The sequence below is a fragment of the Trichomycterus rosablanca genome, chromosome 11 (assembly GCF_030014385.1).
Source record: "Trichomycterus rosablanca isolate fTriRos1 chromosome 11, fTriRos1.hap1, whole genome shotgun sequence".
Classification (NCBI taxonomy): Eukaryota; Metazoa; Chordata; class Actinopteri; order Siluriformes; family Trichomycteridae; genus Trichomycterus; species Trichomycterus rosablanca.
In genome coordinates, this window is record NC_085998.1 from 23522367 (window position 1) to 23547096 (window position 24730).

Genomic DNA, 24730 nt, shown 5'->3' on the forward strand with positions numbered 1-24730 from the left:
GACGTCACAATCTGACAGATTGTGAGTGCTTTTTTAAGCATGTTGTCCATTTTTGCACAGGTCAAGAAAACTTGTGGTTGAGTCTTGTGAGCTATTTGCATAGGATAAACAATAAAGCGGTATCATTACACTTAAATCTGGCTAGCCAGAGACATATTTATAAATGTAAAAATGCAAATGCATATATTGTATTGGGATCCAGTATATGATAGCATTATGATGCAATAAAATTGGTTGAGGTGTTCTATTTTAAATGTGGTCATTTTTTATACTTTTTAAAAAATGTTTACTTGTACAGTATATTTAAGTCCTTTCATGCACTGTTATCTGGGCATAAATCCATGTCACCTAGATGGTAGATCCAGCCATACCAGAAACAGGAAATATGTGTGTGTGTGTGTGTGTGTGTGTGTGTGTGTGTGTATGTGTGGCCTAGATACTGGCAGTAATGGCTAAGATGTTTTTTATTATGTCTCACACCTAAATGTCTGTATGCACAATGACAAAATGGGTTATATTTTACACATTGTCACGAATAAAGCCTCTATGCTTCTGGAGTTTGTTAATGTGCCACACCTCTCTCTCCAGGAGCACATGTTTGGAGTGTTTGTTTTCAACACCCCCTCACTATGATTGGTCATCTGCTAATGATCCACAGCGGCACCTGGTATCAGGTAAAATGCTTATGGCATATAAGGGTGCAGCTGTGGATCATTTGGCGGAGGCTAGTTTGACTTGATTTTGGTTTGACTGTGTCATGCCTTTGATATTCTTGCTCATGTTGGTTGGTTCATGCTCTTGTTGATTTAGTTTTGTCATGCTTTTGGTTTACTTGCTCATGTCAGGTTTGTCAGTTTTGTCAGTTTTAGTTCTAGCTCTTGCTCATGCTTCTTGTTTAGTCTTGTTCAGTCTTGTTCATGTTCTTTGTTAGTCTTGTTTATGTTCTTTGTTAGTCTTGTTTGTTTTGTGTTAGTCTTGTTCATGTTCTTTGTTAGTCTTGTTCATGTTCTTTGTCAGCAAGTGTTAGCTTAGGTTAAGGTTTAGGTTTCATGTGTTTAGCGATTAGCATTAGAAGTTAGTGTAGCATTTAGTTTAGCTTTAGCATAGTTCATGTGTGTTAAGATTAGCTTTAGCATTTAGCAGTTAGATTAACATTTAGCATAGGTCGTGTGATTGTGTCTGTTCTTGTCTTGTGTAACATTGTCTTGTCTTTTGTTATTATTAAATAATTGTAAGTGTGTGTGTCTGCCCCCTTTTGTCACAACTTGGCCCAATTCGTTACACACGTGGGGTGTGTTCGAAAACCTAGGGAGCTCTCTACATAGACAGCATTTTACATAATCCTATGTGCGCTCCCTAGAAGTAGGCTGTTTGATGCCTTAATAGCCTCACTAATAAGGTATCTTAAAATTTCAACGGTATCTGATTAAGGCATCTGATGCTGCCTTAATGGTGGAAGCAATCCCAGCATTCAATGCGGCACAACTTTTCTCACAGAAAAATAAAAAAACATGGCGGACGGTGCTGAGAAACAAATGGAGTTATTTTCAAACTTGAATAAATTATTATTGATTTTTAATTTGTATAAACTTGCACAAGTGTTTTTATTTGCAAATTCGGGCTTGTCAGCGAATTTAACTGTTTTCGGTAAACGAAGGGATATGTTAGTTGACATGCTAGCTCGTTGTGCCACCCCATCCCATTGGTTTGAATGGCATAAGGCTAACTGTGTTAGCTTAGTTAGCGAAAACTGATGGAATCACTGTCTAAGTAGTGCGTTCGAATAACCTGCCTTATAAGTCAATGACTTATTAGAATCTACTTAGGCAGCTGCCTATGTAGGAAGTAAGACAGCAAGGCAGCTCACTAGGTTTTCGAACACATCCGTGGTGTTTTTGCATTGTTTACTTTAAACTGTTTTAGAGCCGCATACAACATGCAATAAAGGACAGGGAGAACATGAGAAAACACAGTTGTAAATATCACCCATGTAAAAAATGTTAAATGTTGAGCCATCTTTTGCTACAACAATTGCAACTAAAGGTTTAATAAATAAAGATATTTATTTCACCATCAAAAAATGCTGGTTTACTCTTTACTTCAACTCAACCACACTGAAGGGTTGCTCATGTAATGTCCTGACACTGATTATGAGGTAGACTTGTTCTTATAGTTCTCATTATTGTCTGTTGTACTTAAGCTTTAAATCACAGACTGACGACTGGGCGTTGGCTACCTTCAGAATTTTCTGGAAGAGCTGATTTCTGGTAGAATGATGTTATATTACCATCAACTGTAATTGGATATTTCTGTTATAAAAATAGCTGTCTTAGAAAAACATGGGGTCATTCAGGTGTTTTTTTCTGACAAATTCGAGATTAGTCTTCATGTCCATTTATTTAATTTTTGCCCATCCACTGACCACTGATAACAGTAACTTCTGTTTAATCATTTCTATAATTGCGTTTGATTACAGCACAATGTGCTGTATGTTGAGACATTTTAACATTTGACATGTCTAAACATTGTAAGTACACAAACTCCCATACCCACATCACAGATACAAACACAGAGAAAAAGAGAGAGAGAGAGAGAGAGAGAGAGAGAGAGAGAGAGCGAGAGCGCAGCTGCTTCCAGTAATCAACAAAGCTGTAGGGCCAGCTGGCATGCTATTGGTCAGCAGCCTGACAAGCGTATATGGCTCTGTCTGTGTGCGTCACGCACTTGAAAGCAGAGAAACATGTGAAAGCAAGTGGGAAATTGAGTGAAGAGTCTGCTGAGTCTGAAGCCACTGGTCTGAGGAGGAGAACGTAGTAGCCAAACTCCTTTCTCCTTCACACACACACACACACACACACACACACACACACACACACACACACACACACACACACACGAGTCATAGAAAATGAGACATCAGATCTTCGTCACTAGTCCTCAGAATCAGCATGCAGCTCATTTCTCTCATACACACACACACACATACACACACTGTCCACTGCCTAAACATTTATTTGTCTTAAACACTCACCACTGAAAAGCATTTTGCAATTAGAGAAAAAATTTTATTTTTAATGCACAATTTGCCAAAAATATGTAGACGCCTGACAATGACCTTGTTGCACATTTTCCACAAATGTCAGTGTGTCTTTTGTAATTTTGTGCATATACAGTGAAAAGAGTACTGGCATTGATTTTGGACAAGAAGGCAGGTTTCGAATTGATCTCAAATGTGTTCAATAGGGTTGTGGTCAGATTGTGGACAATGTTACATCGCTCAGAACTTCATTTTAAAGCATCCGTTGTGTCTCATTATTCCCTACTGGCTAGACTTACTAGCTGGAGAAACTTAAGCATTCCTGAGCCTCAGATCTGGGCTGAGACTTTTCTCTATCTCTCTTTTTATCCATCTCTTTTGTTTCTGAGGACTCTGAGGTCAATAAATGGTAATGGATTTTGGTTTCTCCAGTGTCAACAGTTTCTTCTTTATCAAGGTTCCTATGGTTGTCATAGCAAATTTCCTAAGCCTAAGTTTTTGGGTTGTAACTTGACAGTTGACTACGTTTAGTTGAATTACACACAATTTTGTTTCCTTTGGAGTTTTTCTTTTTGATTTTTGAGATTACCTTTCTGAGTTTCACTTCATTGTTTTCCCTTTTTTGGTTTAGGCATGATTTTCACATCTTTAGCCATCCATCATCTAGTCTGGTTAGTAGACACATTGAGGGTCTAGCACTGGTTAGGGCCACTTTTCTTTGTCTTGTTCTTATTTGAATAGTTAATGCATGTAGTTATGAGTCTTATGAGACTTTATAAAGTCTTAGAGTTACATGTGGTGCCTCCATTCATTTGACGCGCTCGTCTTTGGTAAAGAGCTTTAGCCACAAAGTTAGAAACATATCATTTCAAATATTTGATTTTTTTTTACTTCCAGTAGGACAATCCATACATCCAAATCCATGCAAAATGGAAAGTCACAGAATCTTTCACTTTCCTTTATCTAAACCCCAGTGAAAACCTGAGGTGAACTGAAAAGAGAAGAGAATGCCTAAAATAATCTGGATAGAGTCTGTATTTAAACATGCTCTTAAATTCTCAGTTCTCTTTAATCACTATACAACATAGTAATGCCAAAATAAGAAAATAAAGGTTGAACAAAATAATAAATGTAGTTTTTATTACAATAAAAATTTTAAAATTAAGCCCTGTAACTGTTCTGTCACAGTCATATTTACCATGAACTTTTTCGTACGACCTTTTTTTTTTTTTTTACCAACCTTTACTAGGCAAATAACTGCTATTTGTAGTATTTACAATTATATGCTTTTATTTGTGTAATAATTCACACTTTATGAATGTTTATGCATGAAGGTGTGGGTAAATGTAACCAAAAATAAAATGATTGTTTAAAGGCATTAAACAAAAACAATAAATAGGAAAAAAACAAATTTATTTTTACATTTTTAACTGAAAGATGGCTTTATTTTCTGTTGGCATACTATTCTTCTCCCAGCATTGATATTAAGGTGTTTTAAAATCCCAACTATAACTATAAAATAAACTACCATATAATTATGCTGTTTGTGCTGAAAATGGTCCACCACACAAACATCATCCCATGGGGTCCTTTTTGATTGATAAATGGGGTATGGTGACAAAGTGTTTAGAGAAACAGGTTGGCTATAGTTAATTATTGTAGATCCACAAAGTTTATTAAAGCAAATGTAGCTTAGAAAATAATTAATGAATGTGTGTACTATATGTATGCCTAATACAATGCTTGGTAGGTGTATATAGGCATTGTATTATCTTATAGACCTTATAGATCACAAAAGATCATAAAAATCTGCACAGTCAGAAAGAATTGTTCACCCATTTAAGCATTCAATTTTTAAAAGGCTGGTAAATCTACTGTGTACCTGGTTTTCATTAGTTCTAGTATTTATTACTCCATTAATGGACTTAATAAGTCAATGAATTATGTTTTTGAGTCCAGGCATTTGCATATGCACCATGAACAAAAAAGTACCAGTAAAACCATAAAGGCTGCAATAATTCATTTATGGGTATAAATTTGAGTACAAATGGATTTCACCCTCTATTAATAAATCTTTACCATTTAAACTGGCAACTTAATTCAGCAAGTCTAGAAATGGTTCATGGAAAATATTCTGTATTAATAACCAAAATCCTATTACAAATTCATAATCATTGTTTTAAAACAAATGCCTATGAAATTCCCCCAAGGACTTTAGTATATTCTCGCTGTTGACTGGTAATGATTTTGACCCCAGTGACACTACATCTGGTCAGGTCTACACAGGGTGCAAGTCTGAGCTCCCAGTAGAAGGCAAACTGAAGACTAGTGCCATGATGGGTCAGACTAATGGTACTGCTATAATTAGAGCCCCAGATGTGACAAACTTCTCAATGACAACCCCAGGCATGTCTATCTCATTAACAGAAGAGACAGTGCCCTAATGGTGAAAAATAAAGAAAAAAGGAAAGAGAGACAGAAATGAAAGATGAAAAACAGCAAAGGCTTTTTAGCTAGAAAACATTCTTAATCCTTAAGTGTGCATTATTCTAATGGTTTCGGTATTTGGTTTAGATACTGGATGCTCAATAGACTAGGATTATCTCTTTCGTACTGAAAAACAGAGATGGGCTACTGTGGCTTAAATTGCAAATAATTTTTATACTGTTGAGTGTATCACAATACAGAGTGAATTCAACCCCTCTGTGTATAGAGCTGTGTAGTTGCAGACCATTCAAAATGCCAACTTCTGTCCACCACTGAAATCACCTACAAAGAGCATTCAGACATCTGAAATGGACATTGGAGCAATAGAAGAAAGTCAACTGGTCAAACTAATCCTGTTTTCTCCAAGATTATGTGGATAACCAGACAAATATGCATCATTTATCTGTGAGGTACAAGTATCTACAAAGAATAACAGATTAACAAAGTTTATGAGGACTATACAGTCGGGTCATAACCATTCACACTAAATCACACAGAAAAAGTGAATGAGCATACATCATTCAATGCTAGTGGCTGCCTGACAACTGACAGTTTGTTGCTTCTAAATCATAAGGTCCCCCCTCCTGCACACAGATGCACTGCTCTGATTGGTGGATGATGCTCAGCCATTCCAGAAATCAAAGCGATCTATTTGCTAGTCACAAACATACCTACAAAACTGGGTGGGAGGAGCACACACTTCCAACACAAATATATGCCAACTGCTCAGGAGGTGTAACATTAGACACACTGGACATGTACTGGTACCAGATACCACAGGGCTCCATTAGATGTCTTGAGAAGTCTATGTCTCTGAGCTTCAAAGCTGTTTTACAGCAGTTTTACAGCTTGTGGTCCTAATGTGTTAACTCATTTATGTAAATATATACACCTATCTCATCTGGTATTTTTTTTTATCTTTCACTGATATTAAGCTACACATATTAGACAGATGAACTTTCTGGGTATATAAGTAACTGTCGCTCTGTACACTTTCTGTACCTAATTTATCAACTGAACCCTATAGAACCCCCACTGTCCACATGTAATATGGGTGGTTGACCATTCTTAGCACTGCAGTGCTAACATTAACATGGTAATGAAATGTGTGGATAGGAAATACCTCACTGTTAATGCTGAGAAGAGAATAGTGCTCCAGAGTCCTGTAATCAGAAATTTTCCACAAACAGTAGCCTAGAGGATAATTAGACACACATTGTAAATAAAATTTTTTTTAAATACCTTTACTTTAACTGTACAATTACAATGAGTCATAACAGTGTATGTGTTCCCAATAAAGTGACCAGTAAATTTAAACAGTAGTAGTGACATGACATGACATGACTAGTGCTGGGATCCAGGGTTTGAATTTGGGTATGTGATGAGGCACCCACAAGACAACATTGAAGGCAGTATTAAGACAGGACTTGTGGAAGGACTCAGAAGACCAATTATATGTTGGATTAACATCACAACATGGATTGCATTATCAGGGGCTAGTCTGCTACAAGTGACACAAGGCAGAAGGCATTGGAGATAGCTAAACCATCTGTGCAGTCAACCATCGCAAAGTGATAATGGGATAGTGATGTAACGTGACATGTTGCATTATAATAGGCCAGATGTACTAGACTATGTATTGCATGGTGATCAAAACATGAATCTAATTCTCAGACATGGAATTGAGGTGTAGTGTTAACCAGACTAAGACAGTTGTACAAGACACATAATTCATTTAACAGGCCCAATATACCACTCACACTCCAACAACTGTTTATTTAAAAACAGCTGTGTTCTAGATACGAGAGAATACAAAGTTTATGTTGATTTAAGACTGGGAAACTGTCTCTTTTTCTATTTCTATTTTTTGAGGGTTTTTGGATGTCAAAACAAAACCTTGTTTAAAAAAAACTGAATAACTTAATTTGTTTAAACAGACCTGTAACTAAAAAATTAACTTGTTATTAAACAGCACAACAAGCACACAATGGATAATGTGAAGGATAATATTTCAGTAACTGAAAGAAATGAAAAAAAAATCCCACAGTTGTCCTGCTGTTATAATAATAATAATAATCTTCCTCTTATTATTATTATTAGTAGTAGTATTAGTATTATTATTATGTTGGAGGTAAAATTTTGTTCCATTTTCATTTTTTACAATTAATTGGGTAAATACCCATCATCGGTATTATAGTTTGGCATTGACAATAAGGTCACAAGGCTACAGTCAATGAAAACACAAGATATGAAGTGAGTGGGGCAGCACAGTGGCTCAGTGGGTAGCACTGTCACCTAACAACAAGAAGGTGCTGGGTTAGGGTTAGTTTTCCTCCCACAGTCCAAAGACATGCAAGTGAAGTGAATTAAAGATACAAAATTGTCCATGACTGGTTACATTCATGACAGAAACGATAGTTACTGGTTACACAAGATTAATCAGTTCTCAAGTTTAATGTAAAACACAAAGTGTGTAAAACATGACATTAAAATTCTATTAAATAAATAAATAAATAACGGAGTGAGGGGAAGCAGTTGTGAATGTATGGGGGGAGCGGTTGTGAATGTATCTTGCAGTGCGTGATCCCTAATCGCTGATGTGTAAAAAAACATATCAAAAACATATCTTAACCAAAGTTTGCAAATAACTTCACTATCTACCATATATAATACTGTGAAAAGATATATCTGAAAATATCTTCATCTGTGTGGGGCAAGACTGGAAATCGTTAAATGTGCATTGTTGAATGTGTGCCTGAATATAGCCACATGGGCACAGGAGTACTTTGGATAAATGTTGTCACTTAACGCAGTTCGTCACAGCATCACGAAATGTAACTTGAAACACTATTATGCAAAACTATACATAAAACCTATACATTAAAGCTATACATTAATTCTATGCAGAAACTTTCTCTATGCAGAAATGAGTTCTCATAGTCAGATGAGTTCAAATTTTAGCTTTTTTCAGGTAAAACACGAAATGACCAAACACGAAATGACCATTCAGAACACTTTTGTTTTCAGCAAAAAATGCAAAAACCAACATCATGCATAAAGGTAACATTGAAACAGAAACACATATTGGGAATTTAAAAAGACATGCTGCCACCAAGCAGCTTTTCCTTCACTTTTCCTGTGAAGTCCATGGTTATTTCAGCAAGACAATACCATGCCTCATTCTGCAAGTGTGCTATTTTTTGCCTGAATATGTAATATAATAATCTAAACTTAAACACACAGTGCCACACAGGTGTAGCGACTCCTGTTACTGTCTGGATGAATTTAGCATTGAGATTTAAAAGAAACACACACCACTAAATTTTCTCTGTGGTGCTGATTGGTATGATATTCACATCTGCACACTCAAGTGTTAGCTGTTAGAAATCAATACTAGTGACATTTTATTAACTGACAACATTGATTAAACTTATAATTTTTGATATACAGTATCAGTTAATCATTAACATACCTGGTGTAACTTTTATATTAACCAACATTGTGAATTCACAAAAATGTAATATTTAGACTCATCTAACAATTATTTGCCTATTTGTTTATTAATAATATCTTGCTCTCTTTCTCAGGCAGAGTGACCCCAGGCAAATTTTAATACGAAATTCAACATCTATTTACTGACAAAGCAAAAGAATACAATAGTAGTAGTAGTAATAATAATACTAATAATAAAACTAAATGATGCCCTATTTATGCAAGAAGGATAAATTCAGGCAGTGGAAAGAGAAGTACAATCGTAATATGACTACTGTGCTGAGTCAGCTTAAAATGTTATCCACATAGAAACCTGTTTACATTCTGAAAACATTCTATTTGATGTCCAAATGCTAGCTCACCGTAGATTTATGGAACCAAGTTAGACAATTGCTCATTTTTTTTCTTGTCACACTCTATAAATCATAAGGCAAACAGCAGTATATCACTTGTTTTACAGTGAATCTACAGCAAATCTACAGTAATTTGCTGATACATTGTGGTAATTGAGTTTTATGGTCTTGTTAATGAGCTAGACGTGTGTGTTTGTGTAGGTGTCCCTAAACAGCACATCCATTCACCATCTGTCCACATGGTCACTTGCCCCAATTCCATAGTAAGCAGATTAAAATTAACAAATCTTCAAGTAAAATAGGCTTTAAGTAAATGGTAATATGTTCTACATTCTCACCAACAACACACCAAAAGGCCACTACATTAATATAATTTAATGAATTGTAATATAATATAAAACTAGTTTGTTTAAAATGCAGTGTTAGCTTAGTAATTACAATACAAGAATAATGATAGGAAGGTCTTCGTTTCAAGCTCCAACACCACCAAGTGGCCATTGTTGGGCCTATTGTTAAGGTTTTTAACTCTTAATTGTTGGCATCGTATTTAGTCACTTCTGACAAATGTGTTTTCTAAATGCTGTACATGTAAAAATGTTGCTAACAATAATGTTTTCATAGCTGTTAAAATATAAAAATACTTAAATCCACCCAGATTCATAATTTTAAATCCACTGGTTTAAAAAGATCATGGTACAAAATGCTACAAAAATGCTAATAAAAAGCAGCGTTTCTTACATTTACTTTGACTCTAATTCAATTGCAGATATGATATCTTTAATAAAATTATCTTTCATAAAAAGGTTTGCCATGTTTAGCAATTAACATAGCCACTTTGTAGCTTGCTTTGCTAAGCAAACTGGGCAAAAGTTTAATTAGGTGAACTTTAAGCCGCGTGGCAAGCGGCACCGCCACACTCCATAGGAAACAATGGCACAGTCGGTGCAAAAACGGTTTTGTCGCTTCTCATGTGAATGCATTCTTACATATTGGTGCTGCCATCATATGGTAAAAAGAGGAATTACATGTTGAAATTGTATGATTTATTTTTTTCTGTTTGACTGTGCTGGCTGGCCATAAATAATGTAATGGGCAAGCCGCAGCGGTAGTGGGGCAGCGGTAAAAAGACACGCTGCAACCAGAGCTGGATTTTGAGTACATCGTTTCGAATCCAGCTCTGCCACCCCGGTTCGAGGCTGGGCGGCTGTATGAGCAACGATTGGCCGGTTGCTCAGTTGGGGGGTGGGACAAAGAACGGATGTGGGTCTCTCTCTGTCAGAATGCGATTACGACCTCTGCCGGCTGATTAGAGGCGCCTGCACAGAGATGAGGAAGAGTGCCCTTAGGGTGTGTCTCTCCGCATGCAACGCTAGGTGGCGCCAAAATCATCAATGTGTGGGTGGCAAAAATGCATCCGGCTGCTGCTCATGTTTCGGAGGGGATATGGGTTAGCTTCGATCTCCTCTGTCAGGGCAGGGTTCGGCATAGACAGAGAGGAAGCACGATGCAAACTGAACAATTGGATGCGCTAAAGGGGGAGAAAAAGGGGAAATAAATAAATAAATAAATAATGTAATGGGCCGGACTTTGAACATGCCTGATTTAGAGTAACTGCTTTTTCTTGGTCATCATGGCAATCATGGTCCTGGTTTAGTAATAGCTTAATCCTAATCAGGGTTAAAAACCCCAGGGATCAAGCATAAATACAGCTTGGCCGGAATGCAGGGTGCCACACATTCACTCATTAAATCACTCCAACCTAGATGCATTTTAGAGCTTACCTTCTGCATGATTTTGGAAGGTGGACAGTAACCAAGAGCACCAGAAAACAATGCATTAACTGTGAGAACATGCCATACTTCTTCGAGACAGTGACAGGAACTCTTGCTTCATCACCATGCCACCCTAATAATAGTATGATTATTATTATTATTATAGCACATTCTACCATGTACAGTCATAGCACATAATCACACAGGACAAAGCTAAAGCCCAAACACCACTTAACTGTCTTATTCAAACACATGAGGGGTGACCAACTCACTCATAATAATTATAAATTTTATAAATTAGAAAAAAAAATGAAAACATCAAGTAAAAAATAACTAGTAATTAGTGGTTACACTTGTGGAAATTAAGTACTGTGTTTATTTAACCCCTAAAAAGCTGCCTGAGCTCAAGAAGCTACTGCTTTTTTAAATGTGTACCTAATAAGCAATAAACTAAAAAAAAGCATTCCATTTTTTTTAAAGAAAGCTTTCAGAATGCATGCAAACTCAGACTGGGGTCAACACTCGATGCATACATATCTAAATTGTATAATTTTTACAACTACAACAATTGGTATTCTCAGTTCCCAAGCAATTACCAAACATTGTTAAAACATATTGGTAAGCATGTCCCAACTTTATATATATAATTGGTAGATAGATTAAATATCTTTTTTTTTTTTTTTACCATTTTCAATGAAATACAAAGGTTAAAAGGATTTGCAAATCATTTGTGTTTGTGTTCATTTCCATTTCGTCTAAACTAGATTATTAAAAATTGGGATTGTATGCTTAATTAAACTTAAACTTTAATGGAACCATTTTCATTCCACATTCCAACTTACTGTTAATATTGTTATACTTTTGGATGTACTTTTGCACATCTAACCTAAAACAATGAATATTGCAATGTGTGTGTGTTTGGCAGAGAGCCTGATATACCAGCCTGGGCACCTATTATGTACCAGCTGCAGCTCCTGGAAATCAAAGAAAAACTGGACCCCTTGTCTCTGCCTGTGGCAGACAGGATACGCATTGGCAATCAGAAACGAGAACGAGGCAACTTTTACTTTCTGAGGGAGGAGTATGATAGGGCAGCACAGGCCTATTGCATGGCCTTGGATGTGCTCACCACAAATTCACAAGGTAATTCACAAACACTTTCTTAACAGAACCCGAAACATGGTAATTTAATAACATATACATAATTAGAAGGTAACATGGTATGATAGTTTATTGTAATTTGCAATTATTTTGCTAGGTCATGCAATACCAATGAAACCCATTAACCTTTCACGTTATTTATTAGCTTCATGTTACAATAAATGGAGTTAACTGGCATGTTAAACCAACACCAAAAACTGAGGGCTGCTATTTTCCCCACAAAAAGGCAGAGCACACAAACATATTTAGAGCCCATTTAAGAGCTAGCAATTATAATTATCATCTGTTCTTAATAATAAGTTGGTATGTATATATTTGAATTAAAATGAAAAATAGATACTGTAAGTATTGTTTGGTTTTTAATTAATCTGATACTGAAATAAACTAAATTGGAAAAATCTTAAAAATACTGTTGTTACTTAAATATGGTAAAAGCTGAGAATAAACAACCTTTTCCAGCAGTTTGGATAAAAATTGCAATTTGGAAATTGGTCAATAAATACTGATCATAAAAGCATCGAGGCTAGGCTTTTTAAGCAGAGGAGTAACTATCATATGTTTAAAACAGGTCGGAACCGTACCAGTGGTTAGGGAGGTATTGAAAAATATCAAATGTCTTCCTAAGCAACTGTGGGGGCAAAACATCAAGTGGAAAGGTAGGCTTTGTATTCAGCAGTGGAGTGCGTTCCAGTGCTCTGTGATTGAGAGTATTTACTCCTCTGTTTCTGGCTTGGAGTTTCAGCTGAGGTTGACGGTGTGTGACGGACTGTTCCGGAAACACGGGTACCAGCCAACTGTAAACTGGTCCAGTGTTACAAAGAGACAGTTGTGATGAATGGGTCCAGACAGCACGTATTGTGAAAAACCAACCTTGCCATCCAAGCGATCCAATCTGATACTGAAATAGATTGTTTTGGAAAAATTATCTTTTTACCTTTTAATTGCAGTTACAAATTCTTGTCGCTTGTTGTGGCAAAATTCTCTTCCCCACAACCTAAATGACTAACAACCCTAATCACTTTGACTCCCCCCTTTCTAAGTATTGACAGAGTTAACACTTCCTAAAGGGAATATGTTTTTAAATGTAATATTATTCTGCAAATCTTAATGCAGAATTCAGTACAAAGTAAGCATATGAAACACTACATTTTTTATTTCCATTTTCAGTACTGTCTCAAATTTTTCTAAATCCTCTTGCAAACACGTCTTAAGATATGCAACAGTACAGGGTTGTCATTGCTGCATTTTTCGTTTCAAAATTCTCGAGACACAGGCTAGTCCAGTACACATACCCTCTTCTTCTGTCATGCCTTTGTAATGTGTGCAATGTACTGTGTTTTGCAATGTACAAACCTGGAAAAGATGTTGTCCTGAAAGCAGCATATGTTGCTCTAAAGTTCCAATGTACCTTTTTACATTAAGGCTGCCATCACAGAAGTGTAAATTACCTTTGTCAAGGGCACTGACACAGAAAATGAGAAGAGGGCATCCAGGGGAAAAATTGAAAAGGCTGCTCTCAAATAGTAGTGGGGTCAACAGGTGACATCAACAGGAGACATCAACAGAGGAAAAAAAGGGGGGGGGGGGGGCATCAACAGGTAACATAAACAGACGATCTGGCAAAGAGTGGAGGAAAACCAGGGGCTTTTAACGGCAGAGTGATGAGAAGCAGATTGAAATTGCGTGATTAGCAATGGGGGAAATCTATTGGTTGAACTATTAGGGAAAATCTGGGGCAGTTTCCTTTAGCTCCACCAAGTCGCCAAAGCTTCCCTGGGACTCCTGACCTTAACATGAAGACTCACGTTTTCAAAAAAGAATTAATCTCTCCATTCTCTCATCAAAATGTAAACAATTAAAGTAAAAAGTAAAAATTCAGCATCATCTTCAGAGATAACTGCTTGAACTTTGTCGTTGGTGGGTTTGCTCTTAAAAAACTCCATAATGGCTCTTCCATACCAAGCTCAAGTGCAAAATGAGTGTAAATGAGCATAGAGCCCCTTTTGAGTAAAGAAGGATGGTACTTTTTTCCTCACGTCTGCAATAGCTGGCAATGTGATGTTGGCAATGTATTTCTGTGACTATACTGCAGTCACAGAACTGCTTTACTTCTGCTCTCTTACCACCTTTTACACCTTCTTAAGAGTACATTTTTTTTGGGCATTTTATTTTCACTGTGTCATACATCTCCTCTGGTGGGGGATCAGGCTGGAATCTAGAACACCCATATGTGTCAATAATAAGTCCTGATGAATGGTGTTGCCAAAAACTACTGTTACGATTAAGATTTTCAGTTTGGGTTATGACTTGAATTAAAATAGAAGTATAGCTGCATGCTGAAACTCGACCACTGACACACTAATCTGCAAAAGTCTTAGAGTACTGGCAGACGATGCTCTGGCAAACAATGAGACATTGCGAGCGTGTAGGGTTTGATTCAAACTTTCTCATTTCATCTGCCAGTACTCGGCCTATCTGCTGTCTTGCTGCAGGTGAAGGTCACTTACCATCAGAGAGGTTCAACAGGCATGAGGTTCCATGGAACCTGGAAAGTCTCTGTCCAATCTTTTTTTATATGAAAGGAACACCCCTAATTTTCTTACTGGACTCTCGCTATATGTCACTGTAGAGGACAGACCCTAGCATGGCTGTGATGATAAGATGTTGTCTGGGTAGGTAGCTGTAGGTTCATGTTGCAGACCTCTGTAGGTAGCTGTAGGTTTATGTTTCAGCTGTAGGTTCAAGTGACTATATATTTGTATTCTTTTTCTTATAGACATTGATGTACAAATGCAAACATGTAAGATATCAATGAACTTTTGTCATAAAGAATGCACAGTGAGGAGCTTGAATGCCAAACAGTGTTACTCTGTCCTGTGCTCTCTTCTCATGATTAGCTTTATTGCATTTGCATCCCAAATTTTTATTTGCTACTAAATATGCTAGCATGATTATAATAAAAGAAAGTAAAGAAAGATTAGCATTTGCTTTTATTCAGTATAGAGTACATTCCAAATATATTGTAGAAGTTAGGTAATTAGTCATTTTAAATGCATCCAGTAGTTTATGTTGTTGAATAATAAATAGGTCATCAATGTCAGGTCAGCAATGTCTTTTTGCCTTATGTATTTAAGGTCATTTATTGATTCCAAAACCGATTTCAGTAGCTGGCTATTCATCTATGGTTGGCAAAGTCCTCAGGATAATCCCACTCAGCTCTTCAACCAAGGTGGGCATTTTTTCTATGATGAGAGTAAAGAATGATGAAGCACTACAACTGACATTCCATTTACTGTGTATTCAGGCAAAACAGAACTGCTTCATGAGCAATCAAAGTATTAGTAGGTATAAACAAACTCTGTGGCCTGTAAAAGTAAGAAGTCTCTCTACAAGAGTTGTGCTATGCAATTTTCTTGCACACTCTTTGGAGTACATATGTTTGCACTCAAATCTGAGAGTCCACAAACAGATAAGGGGTTCACCACTAAATTTGGTGCTTGGGTTTTGGTTGGTGACCAGGAAGAGCAGATTTCCTGAGATGCTAATATTAATCAATAAAAACTCACAAATATCCTATCTGGCCAGTGGAAATAAATGGTGCAACAATTTCAAAACAAAAGTTGAAAAAACTAGTTGCCAGTTTTATACAGTATTTCCAACTAGTTTGGTTCACTTCACAATGTACAGTGTATCACAAAAGTGAGTACACCCCTCACATTTCTGCAGATATTTAAGTATATCTTTTCATGGGACAACACTGACAAAATGACACTTTGACACAATGAAAAGTAGTCTGTGTGCAGCATATATAACAGTGTAAATTTATTCTTCCCTCAAAATAACTCAATATACAGCCATTAATGTCTAAACCACTGGCAACAAAAGTGAGTACACCCCTAAGAGACTACACCCCTAAATGTCCAAATTGAGCACTGCTTGTCATTTTCCCTCCAAAATGTCATGTGATTTGTTAGTGTTACTTGGTCTCAGGTGTGCATAGGGAGCAGGTGTGTTCAATTTAGTAGTACAGCTCTCACACTCTCTCATACTGGTCACTGAAAGTTCCAACATGGCACCTCATGGCAAAGAACTCTCTGAGGCTCTTAAAAGACGAATTGTTGCGCTACATGAAGATGGCCAAGGCTACAAGAAGATTGCCAACACCCTGAAACTGAGCTGCAGCACAGTGGCCAAGATCATCCAGCGTTTTAAAAGAGCAGGGTCCACTCAAAAAAGACCTCGCGTTGGTCGTCCAAAGAAGCTGAGTGCACGTGCTCAGCGTCACATCCAACTGCTGTCTTTGAAAGATAGGCGCAGGAGTGCTGTCAGCATTGCTGCAGAGATTGAAAAGGTGGGGGGTCAGCCTGTCAGTGCTCAGACCATACGCCGCACACTACATCAAATTGGTCTGCATGGCCGTCACCCCAGAAGGAAGGCTCTTCTGAAGTCTCTACACAAGAAAGCCCGCAAACAGTTTGCTGAAGACATGTCAACAAAGGACATGGATTACTGGAACCATGTCCTATGATCTGATGAGACCAAGATTAATTTGTTTGGTTCAGATGGTCTCAAGCATGTGTGGCGGCAATCAGGTGAGGAGTACAAAGATAAGTGTGTCATGCCTACAGTCAAGCATGGTGGTGGGAATGCCATGGTCTGGGGCTGCATGAGTGCAGCAGGTGTTGGGGAGTTACATTTCATTGAGGGACACATGAACTCCAATATGTACTGTGAAATACTGAAGCAGAGCATGATCCCCTCCCTCCGGAAACTGGGTCGCAGGGCAGTGTTCCAGCATGATAATGACCCCAAACACACCTCTAAGACGACCACTGCTTTATTGAAGAGGCTGAGGGTAAAGGTGATGGACTGGCCAAGCATGTCTCCAGACCTAAACCCAATAGAACATCTTTGGGGCATCCTCAAGCGGAAGGTGGAGGAGCGCAAAGTCTCGAATATCCGCCAGCTCCGTGATGTCGTCATGGAGGAGTGGAAAAGCATTCCAGTGGCAACCTGTGAAGCTCTGGTAAACTCCATGCCCAGGAGAGTTAAGGCAGTTCTGGGAAATAATGGTGGCCACACAAAATATTGACACTTCAGGAACTTTCACTAAGGGGTGTACTCACTTTTGTTGCTGGTGGTTTAGACATTAATGGCTGTATATTGAGTTATTTTGAGGGAAGAATAAATTTACACTGTTATATAAGCTGCACACAGACTACTTTTCATTGTGTCAAAGTGTCATTTTGTCAGTGTTGTCCCATGAAAAGATATACTTAAATATCTGCAGAAATGTGAGGGGTGTACTCACTTTTGTGATACACTGTATGTCACTTGCATCATTACCTACTTACTTAAACTGATTTATTCTTTGGTTCAATTTAAGGTAACTTAATTGTTTGTCCACTGACAAGATGCTGAATGTATAATGCAAGATCAGAGCAAATAACATCTTTAAACAAGGACATGAATGCAACCCTGGCTGATATACATGAAAAAAGACAGCTCATCTAACACCAAGTCTAATTTGATGCCTCCACTGTGGACTGCACCAGCTTCAAGTTTTTAACATGCTCCTTGAATGACTGTGCTGTGTGGCTCTGAAGAGAGAATTGTCTGAAAGGTCACAGGTCAAAGGAGTGAACCGGTTTTATCTGGGAGATGTGGAAAGTGGGATTAAATCTCATATGCCTAGGTAGTTTCAGATTAATTATCCTTTCTGTCAGAAAGGGGCCGATATACCGGGAGGCCAGCTTCCTTGCAAAGGGGAATGTTGTGAGAGGATAACCAGACTGATTGACCAGGGGAGTACTGGGTGCCAGGTCTCCGATGGCGGTTGGCAGAGCGATGAGGGGAGATACAGACCTTGTGGTATGCGGCTTAGGCCTCCCTCCAGATCTTGCCATCACCGTTGTAGGTGATGTTGCATGGAAGGGACAGCCCGTTCGGTCTCTTGTTCTGGGAGAAGTGGGGGCTGGTATCCAAGGGATGCTTCGAAGAAGGAGAGGCCTGTGGCAGTACAGGTGAGGGTATTGTGGGCGTACTCAGCCCAGGCCAGGTGGGAGTTCCACTGTGTGGGGTTCTTGGTAGTTATACAGCGCAGAGTGGTTTTGAGCTATTGGTTGGCCTGTTTGGCCTGCCAATTAGATTGGGGGTGGAAGCCCGATATGAGGCTAACATTGGAGATAAACATTGGGCCCGGTCATAAACAATGTCCAGGGGTGTCCCGTGAATCTTAAACATCTGGTCAAACAGTAGATTAGCAGTCTCTAGAGCAGTAGGATACTTGGGGATTCTGCGTCCAGAATTCCACGGCATTATTCTGCAACTGACCAGGAACCATGGCGCAGTTTAAGAAGCTGGCTGGACGCAGTCCCTGCGTGGTCCGGATGGTCAATCACAGCCCGGAACTGGTGGATGAAGTCTGCATATGAGCCCTCCACAGAGTTTACTTGGGACTGGGTGGCCTCAGCCCACATTAAAGCCCTCCCACGCAGAAGACCAATAATGTACGTGATTTTACTGGCATCGGTAGCAAAGAGGTGAGTCGCCGCTCGAACACAAGTGGAGCTCCCCATGGTACGGTTCTGGGGGGGTTCACTGGAACCACCAGAGGCCTGGGCTGACTGGATGGGAACCTGTGCAGGGACCTGAGGAGAAGGTCAGTCAGTTGCTGGGCCAGCATGCTGTTACTTTCCAAGAGAGAGCTAAGTAACTTATCCTGCTGACCCAACCAGGCTTCCTGGCAGCTAATAACCATCTCCAGCAGCATCTGGTCAGCACAAGGGAATGGAGGAAAATCTGATGTTCTTATAACACTGCTTGAAGAGGGGTGACTAATGATAAGGTGAGAGGTAGGAGTGGCCGAGAGATCTGATAGGAGTAGGTGATATGATGTAGTCAACTCGCTCCACCAATAGATCCCTGAAAAAACACACACACCACACTCACAGAAGCAAACGAAAACAGAGGAAGAAAGGGACCGGGGTAAATGAACCTGACAAGGGGAAAAAGGAGAGACTACTGGACGGACTCTAACACACTGGGGGTAAGGTACACCAGAGACTGGTACAAGAAGGAACAGACCCCCAATCTGCTTCCTCCCTCAGTGTATGCAAATCAAGCATCCTTCACTCTGGAATCCCAAATCTGGACGTCACAGATGACCAGAGACAATGTACTCCCCTCAAACCCAACACACACACAATTATCTGGAATTCCAGTGACCTGATCGGGATCTGAGCCATGACCTACCATGAGTTGGAAAAGAACTAAGCAAAGTAAATTCTACCAAAGACAATCCAACAACTGTTGTAATGTCTCTGAATAGTACCTTAGAAAACTGTCCCCATAATTATACCTTTTATGTATTGTTTCTGTCTTGCTTACTGTGTTTGACTTAAAACATAGTGTTAGGAATTATGTTATAACAATATCCTGTATAAAAGGCTAAAGAATATTTGTACTGCGTGCTTAAATCATTGGTGTAACCAACAGACATGAGGTGATTCGACTACGGGCCTCTCTTTGCAAATCCTTCCCTCATTAGCTGACAGGTACACGCCTCACAGGTGAAGTGCTTGGTTTTAATATTTATTTGTTTCCAATAATCTATCAGATTATTTCACAGTAATAGTTTACCTACCGATTTATACTTATCATTACCACTTACGTATGCCTTTTACTTATTAATTGCCCTTGTATGTGTTATGTTTTAGAGTTCAATAAACATTAGAAAGATTCAGAATTTAGTGCTGTGAGTTTGATTGTCTGGGTGAGAGAAATACTCGACCTAACAAACTTTACTCCAACAGAAAGTGACTGATCTGTTATGAATTTGGTTTTTCTGGTAATTTCCTTTAAAATTGCCAGTGGTGCCCCATAATTAGCTATTACTTACATAATTAATTAAATAAATAATTAATTGCTAACATCTCAAGAACACCCATGGGTTAGAGCAATATACCAGGCGAGTCAAAATTATGTTAACACTTGAATGGCGGAAACCATTTATTCACAAAACATACTTCATATGTGTAAGATGATTTACAGGACACTCTCAACCTGTTTGCCATCATGTTCAACACACAAAAAACAGCGAGCAACAGTACCACTTAAAGCCCGGACACGCAAATCGCAGGGAATAGATCCTCTAGTGTTAACACAATTTTGACTCACCCGGTGATGCAATATAATGAGAGAAACCCAAGGGCCTACATGTTATGCCAAGGACAATATTACAAGTCCATTAAGCAGTTTAATGTATTGGCACGGTGGGAAAAGATTCATAAATACATTCAAGCTGGAATCAAATAATATGTTCAATAATATGTTCAAACTGACATGATCTGAAAAGCATTCTTGTTTATTTGAGAGGTATTACTGATCTGCTGACTTGGGAAATTGTATTTTTTGAGACAATGTCTTGACAGAAATTCAGAGATATCATGTGCTATATGCACTTTGATGACAAGAACACCAGCGCTGCCCGCCTTGTGACAGATAAATTTGCCAATATACCAGAGATATTCAGTAAGTTAAAAAACAGTGTTGATTCTTAAACACTCTGTGAGAACATAACCAACATAACTATAGATGAACAGCTGTAGCCTACCAAGGCACGCTGTTGTTTCACACAGTACGTGGACAATAAACGGAACAAATTTGGTATTAAATTCTGGTTGGCACTCATCGTTGGCCTGTAGCTACGTTTTATTAAAGACCTGGCTGTAATTAAAGCACATATTCTGTAAAAACAAAGCATAAAGGTTTATTTAAGCAGAAGGAACTTAATTCTTTAGCTGGTAACAGAGTTGTGTGCCAATCAGAAAATGGCAAAAAAACGCAGAGGGCATAGCACACAAGTGACCTTTACCTGAAACGCCATCTCCACCTGCATAAAGGAGATTTCCAGGGAACAATACATCTGCCAGACATGTAAATGACTTACCTGTAGCAAATGCTTCAAGATTACACCAAAGCTGTGCTTGAAATGTCAATAAAGCGCACATCCTAATACAATTCAATACGTTGAGAAAAACGTAGCTTGCCTAGCCATGAATCATTTGACTTGCTGAGGTGGTCATATAAGCACAATGATTCTAATAAAATAACTGAATGCTATCAATACGGAAAAAAAAAATGACACACTAGCCAAACCCAGGTTGAGATTATAATCAAACTATTTACTTTGTGCAAGATGTGCCATTTACAGATCTTTACGTGTCAGTAACAGTACCCTTGTCTAGAGACTCGCCCCACTATAAGTTGACAAAACAAACACAGCTTTCAAAGTAGGTAGTCACAGAGGTCAGCTCTGCTCTACACAGGACTTTAGTGTTTAAATCTGTTGGCCTCAGATCAACGCCTTGTATGCAGGTCCTGTAGATGGACCTGAGGGGTCAGCTATTTACCTTACTCTGTTCACGTTGTGTTCATTGTTTGAACATGGCTTGGCTTGGGAAAACCTTGCAGTGTTAACGAGCCATTTTGTACAATGACACTCATGCACTATTGTACTCTGTAATAGTTAGTTAATTAATCAAATATATTTATTATATATTGTATATTCCTAATCTATACTCTCTTGTTCTCCATATTATAATCCTATCCCAATCCATATTATAATGGATTATACATTTTAAAACTACACACCCACCCAGCAAAAATACTCTTACCTTTTTTTTTTCTTTCTTTTTTTTTTTTTACTTCTATTACTTTCTATTTTTTCTAACTCCTCATTCATACAGTCTTGACAGTCTGGTACTGATTTACTGATTACATTTTTCCACTCTTTGCCTCACCTGCACAGCAATTAGACACAGCAGTTGGTTTCTAAGCCCATGCACCACCTGGTGTCCTAAACTATGAGCACCCCGGCTCGTAATTTTTACTTAACTGTGAGCTATTTTAGTCAGCCAGGCAAAGCTGTACTTATCTGTCCTTAGACAGATACCCCAGGAGGAGAATAGCCCCAACGTTTGGGCAGGGTCATCTATGCAAAGCTTTTAGATTTTTGTTGTTAATTTTAATATCATTAATTACTTCAGTTTTCAGTAGCACTGTTTCTTAATCTCTTTATTTTTTTTTTAATATTGTTTATTTTTATTTGTCTCTAATTAAATATTTTATCAAACAGCATTAACTCTCCTGCCTCCCAACATTCCTCAGTAACCTTAATTTTCTTACACCACTGTTTATTGTTTCATCATGGCAAACCTAAGGTCATGTTCTCAGACACAAACACACAGCCACAAGAGCATTGAAGTAAAAAGCTCTACAGTCTGAACTGAATGGCTGCCTGGGCTGGCATTTAGTAAAGTGAGGGAAAGAGTTTTGGAGAATCGACTCTTTCCCTGTAACGATTTAACCCTTTAACCATCAATTGCTTGCATGGAATTCGGTCATGTAAGTCACCTTGGATAAAATCTTCTGCTGAGTTCTGTAAATGTAAAAGGGAGTCAGCAAACCAATGCCATAAGTGATTCAATGGGAAAAAAAGATGTATAAAGCAAAAAGATCTCTTTGAAAAAAGGAGGTGGAATGCACGCCAACCACCTACCTGAGATTAAGGTATCTTCATAAAAAGTCAGAAGACAGTGCATTGATTTTTAAAGAACTTTAAAAATGACAGCCAATGAGCTACAAAAGGATCGAATAATGGGTGGCTAAACTAGTTATATGGTCACAAAAACTGAATTTTAGGCTTTAAGTGAAACAGTCTTAAAACAGTTCTATAGTGGAGAGTGAAACTTGTAATGTCACCATCTTTTACTTTGCTACCTTGATTTATAATGAAAACTCAGAATGTATGGATAGCATTTATTGCCACACACACACACAGGGAGAAGTGTTTAACTGGATGATAATAAAAATGCAGTTTAACAGGTACTTTTTACTAATGTGTTTACAGAGGAGCAATGCTTCACTCCAGAAGAGGAAGAGGTCAGTGATTACCGAGTAAAATGTCTGAACAACCTAGGGGCAGTTCAATTAAAGCTACAACAGTATGATGAGGCACTGCATACCAGCCAAGATGTGCTCTGCCTAGACCCTAACAACGTCAAAGCTCTCTACAGGAAAGGGAAGGTAAGACATGAATTTTCCTGAGACTATTAAGTAGGAAGGAAATGTTATGATTTAGTGTTCAGTTGTAGTAAGTCATTGTAAATTTATTTTTGAATATACAGTGTATCACAAAAGTGAGTACACCACTCACATTTCTGCAGATATTTAAGTATATCTTTTCATGGGACAACACTGACAAAATGACACTTTGACACAATGAAAAGTAGTCTGTGTGCAGCTTATATAACAGTGTAAATTTATTCTTCCCTCAAAATAACTCAATATACAGCCATTAATGTCTAAACCACCGGCAACAAAAGTGAGTACACCCCTAAGAGACTACACCCCTAAATGTCCAAATTGAGCACTGCTTGTCATTTTCCCTCCAAAATGTCATGTGATTTGTTAGTGTTACTAGGTCTCAGGTGTGCATAGGGAGCAGGTGTGTTCAATTTAGTAGTACAGCTCTCACACTCTCTCATACTGGTCACTGAAAGTTCCAACATGGCACCTCATGGCAAAGAACTCTCTGAGGATCTTAAAAGACGAATTGTTGCGCTACATGAAGATGGCCAAGGCTACAAGAAGATTGCCAACACCCTGAAACTGAGCTGCAGCACAGTGGCCAAGATCATCCAGCGTTTTAAAAGAGCAGGGTCCACTCAGAACAGACCTCGCGTTGGTCGTCCAAAGAAGCTGAGTGCACGTGCTCAGCGTCACATCCAACTGCTGTCTTTGAAAGATAGGCGCAGGAGTGCTGTCAGCATTGCTGCAGAGATTGAAAAGGTGGGGGGTCAGCCTGTCAGTGCTCAGACCATACGCCGCACACTACATCAAATTGGTCTGCATGGCTGTCACCCCATAAGGAAGCCTCTTCTGAAGTCTCTACACAAGAAAGCCCGCAAACAGTTTGCTGAAGACATGTCAACAAAGGACATGGATTACTGGAACCATGTCCTATGGTCTGATGAGACCAAGATTAATTTGTTTGGTTCAGATGGTCTCAAGCATGTGTGGCAGCAATCAGGTGAGGAGTACAAAGATAAGTGTGTCATGCCTACAGTCAAGCATGGTGGTGGGAATGCCATGGTCTGGGGCTGCATGAGTGCAGCAGGTGTTGGGGAGTTACATTTCATTGAGGGACACATGAACTCCAATATGTACTGTGAAATACTGAAGCAGAGCATGATCCCCTCCCTCCGGAAACTGGGTCGCAGGGCAGTGTTCCAGCATGATAATGACCCCAAACACACCTCTAAGACGACCACTGCTTTATTGAAGAGGCTGAGGGTAAAGGTGATGGACTGGCCAAGCATGTCTCCAGACCTAAACCCAATAGAACATCTTTGGGGCATCCTCAA

General features: G+C 38.6%; 1 protein-coding gene across 1 annotated transcript in view; it reads left to right on the top strand.

Moving 5' to 3' along the window:
* Positions 1-24730, top strand: part of fkbp16 (FKBP prolyl isomerase 16) — a 54293-nt gene that overhangs the window by 25590 nt on the left and 3973 nt on the right. Inside the window, exons 5-6 of the mRNA XM_063005094.1 lie at positions 12067-12284; positions 23215-23390. Coding sequence (XP_062861164.1) covers positions 12067-12284; positions 23215-23390 — 394 coding nt within the window. The remainder of the gene's footprint in view (positions 1-12066; positions 12285-23214; positions 23391-24730) is intronic.